At 58.6% G+C, this 6,714-nt stretch overlaps 1 protein-coding gene across 1 annotated transcript; it reads left to right on the top strand.

The window, feature by feature from the left end:
* The first annotated feature begins 6 nt into the window (after positions 1-6).
* On the top strand, positions 7-6,145 carry ENTR1 (endosome associated trafficking regulator 1). Its single transcript, XM_040464411.1, has 10 exons — positions 7-40; positions 174-323; positions 981-1,049; positions 1,836-1,951; positions 2,212-2,619; positions 3,176-3,249; positions 3,616-3,727; positions 3,941-4,003; positions 4,434-4,573; positions 5,152-6,145. The coding sequence occupies exons 2-10, from the start codon at positions 278-280 to the stop codon at positions 5,249-5,251; spliced, it is 1,128 nt and encodes a 375-aa protein (XP_040320345.1). The 5' UTR covers positions 7-40; positions 174-277; the 3' UTR covers positions 5,252-6,145.
* Positions 6,146-6,714: the final 569 nt, after the last annotated feature.

Below are 6,714 nucleotides of genomic sequence, written 5' to 3'. Positions count from 1 at the left end.
CCCCCGCTGTCGCGAGCCCGGAGCCTCGTCACTCCGGACGGTGAGCGGCCGGGCGGGACGGCGGGGCCGAGCCCGCCGGGCCCCGGGGCCGCCCCCGACCCGCCGGGACGGGCTCCAGGTGAGGCGGGCGGCGCAGAGCGCGCGGCCAATCGGTCTTGTTGATGTTATTGCAGCTCCTGCGTTCTGTGAGCGCCGGTCTTGTCTCCCCCAGCTAGACTGTGAGCGCCCCCATGGCAGGGACCCGGACTCCCACTTCTTCGGCATTCGGCCGACGTTTATGTGCTATGTGCCCAGTCCGGTGCTAGCTTCCGTGGGAGACACAGGTGAGAGACAAGCCTCAGGGACCCCGAGCCGGCGCCACGTTAGCATTAGCTCTGCCCTCGACCCAGCGAGGGGCACTCAGTGCCACCGTGCGCTGGCCCCTGGGACACGCAAGTGCTGAGCGCCCTCCGCCAGCTAGGAGCTTGCAGTCTGGCCTTGGGGAGCCCCCCCACCCCCCCCAACACAGACACTTGCAATGTAGGATGGTGGTAAGTGCTGAAAGAGAGGTATGCCTAGCGGGAGCACCGCAAGCCATCTCCTCCTTCCAGGTGGTGGGGCGCAAGGCCAGGGTGCCTTCGTCCAGTAAGGGCAGTTGGCTGTTGTCCAGTAAGGCAACTGCCTGTTGGCTGCGGTGAGTGGTGAGAGTCCAGGTGCTTCCGTCGGGGTCTCAGAGAGGAGTGGCCACCCACGAGAGGATTCAGAAGACCCCGCGGACGGTGGACGTGCACAGCCACACTGCTCATCAGAGCCTACTGGAAGCTTTTTCGGAGTCACAGATGCCAGGGCCCACAGAGGTTCTACTGCCGCGGGCAGGAGCCCGGGGGCTTGTGTTTCAAACGTTACCCACGCTGTGAGAATCACTGTGGTAGAGACCCCGTGTTGAAAAAAAAAAGCTGTCACAAAGGTGACCACAGTAGGGTGATGACGTCTCTTTGCAGATTTTGGCTACGGAAAGGGGAAATGCACTAAGCAAGGTCCGCCAGGAGCCCAGGAGACACATTTTGGAGGTAGGGTAGTTAGACAAGATCCTTTCTTTTTCTCTCTGCCCGACACAAAATGCCAAGCACGCGGCCAATGATGAGTTGTCCATTTGACAGCATATAACTTTGTGCCTGGAGTCTGAAAGACCAGGTGGGGGTGGAGACCTACAGAGTCCGTCGTGATCCTAGGGTAGAAGGAAAGAGGGTACAAGGACAGGGGAAGCCGGGACATGCAGGATGACAGACGTGGGGAGTCACGCTAAAGGGGTCTGAAGAGGCAGCAAGCGCTAGGGGCAACAGGAGTCAGCATCACACAAAGTTGGCACCTGGGCTCTGATGATCGTGGACTGAAAGGGTCACAGGGTGGCTGGTTAGGGGCCAGGAGAGCGAGAGGGAGGCCGAGAAGAGAGCAGGGAAGAGGGGATGAGTGAGCAGGGGAAGGGGTGGGGGGCAGTGACCCCCAGTTTGGCTGCACCTTTGGAACTGATGGCCCCCGGCACAGGTCGTGCCCCAGGCCAACTAACTCAGCTGTGTGGGGATGGAGGTGAGTTGTCCTTGTAAAGACCCCCAGGTGATTGCCGTGGGCAGTAAGGTGCAGGGACCAGGGGGAAAGAGAACTCAGAATGTGGACGCAGGTCTGCTTTATTGGCTAGGTTTCTCATTTCTTAGCATTCGCTGAGTTCTGGTGGGGTGATGAGGGTGGCAGTCCTGATTTTAGATGTGGCCGTGTTCTGGAAAGAAACTAACAGGGAAGCTCCCTTTTAACGAGCCTTGGGAGACTTTCTGGATTTGTGACGTGCGTTACCGTTGCAGATGATAAGCTTGAAGATCTTGCAGAGGCCAATCCGTTCTCCTTCAAAGAGTTTCTGAAAACCAAGAACCTCGGCCTGTCGGGAGAAGACACCGCCAACAACAGGGTTTATTCAAAGGTAAATCGAGGCGTCGTTTGCGACGACCGTACACAGAGAAACGTCTGGAGGACATCTCTCTCCCGATGTGGGGGACACTGCAGGATCCGGGGGCGGGGGCGGCGCAAAGGGAGCCCACAGCCAACGCCGGTGGGACCCTTTCTGGCTCTCCTCTCTCCTGGGAGGCGGGTGGGCCTCTCGTTCCACTGTCAGGCGCCCCCCGGAAGACCGGCCTCCAGTGGCTTCTGAGTCTGAGCTGTGCGCCTGTCCATCTTCCTTAGGAACCCACGAGGCACCCACTGGGACTCGGCCGCAACTCCCCAACCCCCCAGACCGTGGGGTATGGCCTGGAATATCAGCAGCCGTTTTTCGAAGACCCTACCGGGGCTGGCGACCTTCTGGACGAGGACGAGGACGAGGACGAGGGGTGGAACGGGGCCTACTTGCCGTCCAGCGTGGAGCAGACCCGCTCCTTGGGAGGCGCCACCAGCACGTCGCCCTGCAGCACATACGTCTCCTTCTTCTCCACCCCGTTGGAGCTGGTGGGGCCCGAGACCCTGCCCCCATGGACGCTGAGTGACTCGGACTCCCGCGCCTCTCCGGCGGGGAGCCCCAGCGCAGATTTCGTGGCTCCCGGAGAGTCTCTGGGAGACAGGCACCTGCGGACGCTGCAGATAAGCTACGAAGCAGTAAGTGAGGGGGCCCCACGGCGGCCCCCTGGCCGGCACCCGTGCGTGAGCAGCACGCTCGCAGAGGACCCCGAGGCTCCTGGTGTCCACGGTGGCCTGGGGTTTGGGCTCCGAGGACAAGACAGTCTGTGGTGTGGCCGTCTGCTAGAGTCCCTGTGCACCGGTCCCCCGTGTTGACTGATCCCGTGTGTGATGTGCCACCTGAAGAGCACTGTGGAGGGCGGTGCGGTGTGGTCTGGCTCAGGCTCTCCGAGGACCTCCCGTCAGGAAAGGGTCCCCTCCCGGCGGCAGCTCAGGGACACCTCGCCGTGCTCTGACTAGAGGAGATTTCTTAAAGAGGATCATCCCCTAAAAAAGAGTCGCGAGTACAGTCGGCCTCCGGTTCCGGAGGAGACACTTCCGTCTGTGTTTTTCCTTCGTGAGCGGACGGGAGGCTGACTGCCTAGAACGTTTCTGTTCATCAGGGAGTTCTAGAACCAAATTACAGAGACGCAGACCCCTTTTGAGTGAGACACCGAGACTCAGAATTTCTAATGAGCGTTTTCTTTCTCTGCAGCTGAAAGATGAAAATTCTAAGCTGAGAAGAAAGCTGACTGAGGTTCAGAGCTTCTCTGAAACTCAAACAGAAATGTATGTAAGCTCTCAGTTAGGACCGCAATTCAAAATGCCTGCTAACACCCGAATCCATTGTAAATCGGTAACGAAGCGATCAGAGTTGAACCGAGTCTAGCCTTCGTCACGTGCAGGTCCTCCGCCTCAGACACGTGTCTGGTTCTGCACGAAAGTTTATTTTGAACGTTAGACCCAAACCGAGCACACTTGATAAGAACAGCCGAACTGGTGATCGAGAGCCAGCTCGGGACGCTCTCTGGGGCTCCCGCCGAGGCAGCGGGCTCTCGGGGTTTTCAGCTAACCCGCCCGACCTAACTGCCTCTCGGACGCATTCTGAGAGCCGGATGCGTGAGTTGGCAGTGACTTGGTCTTCTGTCTCACAAGGGTGAGGACGCTGGAGCGGAAGCTGGAAGCAAAAATGATAAAGGAGGAGAGTGACTACCGAGATCTGGAGTCAGTGGTCCAGCAGGTGGAGCAGAACCTGGAGCTGATGACAGTACGAGGGGCCGGGGGGCATTGTGACGCGCCGGGCGTGACCCTCTGTTGTCAGTCCACAGAGGCGCGGAGTGAGCGGGGGTCCCTCACAATGGGCCCACCTGCTGGGCAGAGCGAGCTGGAGCTCCCACCCCCACCCCCCACCCCCGCCCCGTGAGGGCATCTCACCACAGTGCTTATTAGCGATGCCTCCTCGTTTTTGTTTTTGTAACAGAAACGAGCGGTAAAGGCGGAAAATCACATCCTGAAACTGAAGCAGGAAATAAGCTTGCTGCAGGTGATTGAATGGCAGGGATACAAATCCGGGGGACCTCCCCAGCAGCGGGAACCCCTGTATTCCGGATGTGCAGGCTTTCCCCCCCCCCCCCCACCTCAAGTGAAAGAAGCAGCCTGGTCGTCCTGGCCCCGTGTTTTCTGGTCACCGAGAGGGTCGTGGGCATTTGCTGTGTCATCTGGGACAGCACGGATGCTGACCCGAATTTCTCATTCCTGTGGAGGAGCGCTGAGGACAGACTGAAGGACACGACAGGCCCGTGTCCTCTAAGAGCCCCCTCAGCAGAGAGTGGCTTTTGCGGGGGCTAGCCCTGTCCCCCCCCCACCCCCACCTCCTCTGCTGAGGGTGCCGTGGTCAGTTTTAGTTGGACTGCCTGTCAGATGCTCTCTTCTGCAGCCGCAAAAGCCCTTTCCCGCTCTCGCCCACCGTCCAGGCGCAGGTCTCTAACTTCAAGCGCGAGAATGAGGCCTTGCGGTCCGGCCAGGGTGCCAGCCTGACAATAGTGAAGCACAACACCGACGTGGCCTTGCAGAACCTTCGCGTCGTCATGAACAACGCCCACTCCTCCATAAAGTGAGCGCTGGGGAGCTGAGGGCGCCTCGGCACGGGCTGGGGTGAGGCGGTGACCCCGGGGAGGCGGAGTCCCTTAGCGCAGGGCTTCAAGCCATGACCGCACCCCGAGCAGTGGACGGGGCTCTGGGAACAGAAGTGCGCCTGATGGTCCTATTAACCCCGAGGCTGCTCGATGCATACCCGACCGGCGGGCTCTGGAATGTCTGCATGGCAATAGCTGTGTTCGCCTGAGCACTGACGTCAGATGGGAGTCCTGCCTCCCTCACCTACGAAATGTCACGAAATGTCGCAGTTCTGAATGGGGACGAGTCGCAGCGTTTCCCTCTTGTCCTAAGAAGCAAAGAGGTTCTTGGGAGGCCCCTGGGAAGGGTCCGCTATGGTGGCTCCCACTGCGCGTCCCCGTCTGTGTGCCACGGGCCGAGTTCCACAAGGGTGGTGGCCGCCAGGCCCCCCGCGGGCGCCTCTGGGGCAGAGGGTCCCCCACCCAAAGCCTGCTTTTCACTCTGGAACTTTGCTTTGTTGCTTCTGACGTTGCCCAGCCGTGGTAGCGGACGGTAACATCCACGTTTCCGTTTCAGGCAGCTGGTTTCTGGAGCTGAAACGTTGAATCTTGTGGCCGAAATCCTTAAATCCATAGACAGAATTTCCGAAATTCAAGATGAGGAAGAGGAGTCTTGAGAACTCTGAGGTGCTACCAGGTCGCAGCCCTGCTTACGTCCGGACGCCGCCGCTCGCCGGGTTGGAAAATGCCGTTGTGTCTTTAAGTACGTCGTCCTCGGCCGTAGTAAAAATACTCACCGTGCCGCTAATTTCGTGACCTAAACAGCCCTAACAGCCAGCTGCAGTGAGGAGCCCCCCACGTGGGAGAGCTGCACCTGGCTTCTACGCGACCCTTCCTGGCGAGCTCCTGCTACTTGGTGGACTGATGCTCTATCGGAAGACGTTTCTGTGAAAGCCAGTGATCTTTTGAAGTTACTAAACATGAAAACGGCAGTTCTGTAATAAGTGTTTTCCGTCGTCATTCCAGAATGTCGATCGTAAGATAAGTTCAATCGATCGTCCTCGATTCCGTAAGGAGAGGGAGTAGGTGAGCCGCGGCTCCGTGCTCGCCTCCCAAGGCCCTAATGCCTCTGTGACCTCACTTGGTGCCCCGGCTGGCTCAGAGTCCCCTCCTGGGGCCTCACGGGCGGCTCGTACAGTTGGAGACCCGAGCCTGGCTGCTGTCCTTCCGCGGGGTCCCAGGTCACACAGGCGCGCCACTGGGTGCGACCATCTAAACGCATCTGTGGGCCTTCGGATTTGAGAAGCTGCTTTGGCTGGAGGGTTTTGATACACGTTTCGAGTGGCATCTTGTACAACGAAGTTTGGAATTCAGGGATTAAGACTGTGTGCGCAGCCTTCCTGGGTCAGCACGAGGTCTCCCGGGGTGCTTTTCCAGCTGCTTTCCAATGTAGGGGGGGCACCATACGCCTTTTTGGCCGTTTTTCTCTAGATGTTATTTTTTAAAATAAATTTCCTTTTCTTCTCCTGTTCAGATGGACCGCTTTCCTATTTAATAAACCGTAAAACTCACACGAACTGTCCCTTTTTTTTTTCCAATGTAACCGCTTCTTTACGCTTAAGAAACCTAGTGCCGTTCTCTGACTTCAGGGCACGCGTCTTGTCGTAATGGGTGATTTGTGCTGACAAATTAAGCGTTAGTCCCGTGGCCTGTGGGGTCAAGGGTAGACCCTGATCACTGCTGCCGGGCCTGACCAAGGTGGCCGGCCCGCTAGATGTGCGTCACGGCCGGGTGTTTCGGAGTTGGACACGCTGGATTCTAGTGTTGGGGCATTCTTCGGTCACGTGGTTGAATTTTTGAATAACGTTTGAACTGCTAGACCCTCCGATCTGGGCTATGGGTAAGAGCTTTGCAGAAGTCCCTGCCGAAGACACCCTGCTCCTCCTCACCCGTCCCCTCCTGTTCCTCCCTGTTGGTGAGAAGTGGGTACCGGGCTCTGTGGTCGGAGCAGACTTTAGACAGGCCGGTCTAGCGGGCAAGTGCTAGGACCCCATTTTCTTCTGGGTGTGCCCACGACAGCCTGGGAAAGCTACGGAGAGCAGGAATGGGGCCCGGCGGGAGGATGCTTGCAGGCTCCGTG

This window comes from Herpailurus yagouaroundi, unplaced genomic scaffold (genome assembly GCF_014898765.1).
Source record: "Herpailurus yagouaroundi ecotype Mexico unplaced genomic scaffold, PumYag 440, whole genome shotgun sequence".
NCBI classification, from domain to species: Eukaryota; Metazoa; Chordata; class Mammalia; order Carnivora; family Felidae; genus Herpailurus; species Herpailurus yagouaroundi.
The sequence above is the reverse complement of the archived record's forward strand: the minus strand, read 5'-3'. Positions and strand labels throughout refer to the sequence as shown.

Bases quoted from the DNA above. Each gene is read 5' to 3' on its own strand.
- ENTR1 (XM_040464411.1), top strand. From the start codon at position 278: ATGTGCTATGTGCCCAGTCCGGTGCTAGCTTCCGTGGGAGACACAG. The intron at 3,250-3,615 runs GTATGTAAGCTC...CTGTCTCACAAG, and splicing joins TCTGAAACTCAAACAGAAAT to GGTGAGGACGCTGGAGCGGA. The intron at 4,574-5,151 runs GTGAGCGCTGGG...TTTCCGTTTCAG, and splicing joins AACGCCCACTCCTCCATAAA to GCAGCTGGTTTCTGGAGCTG.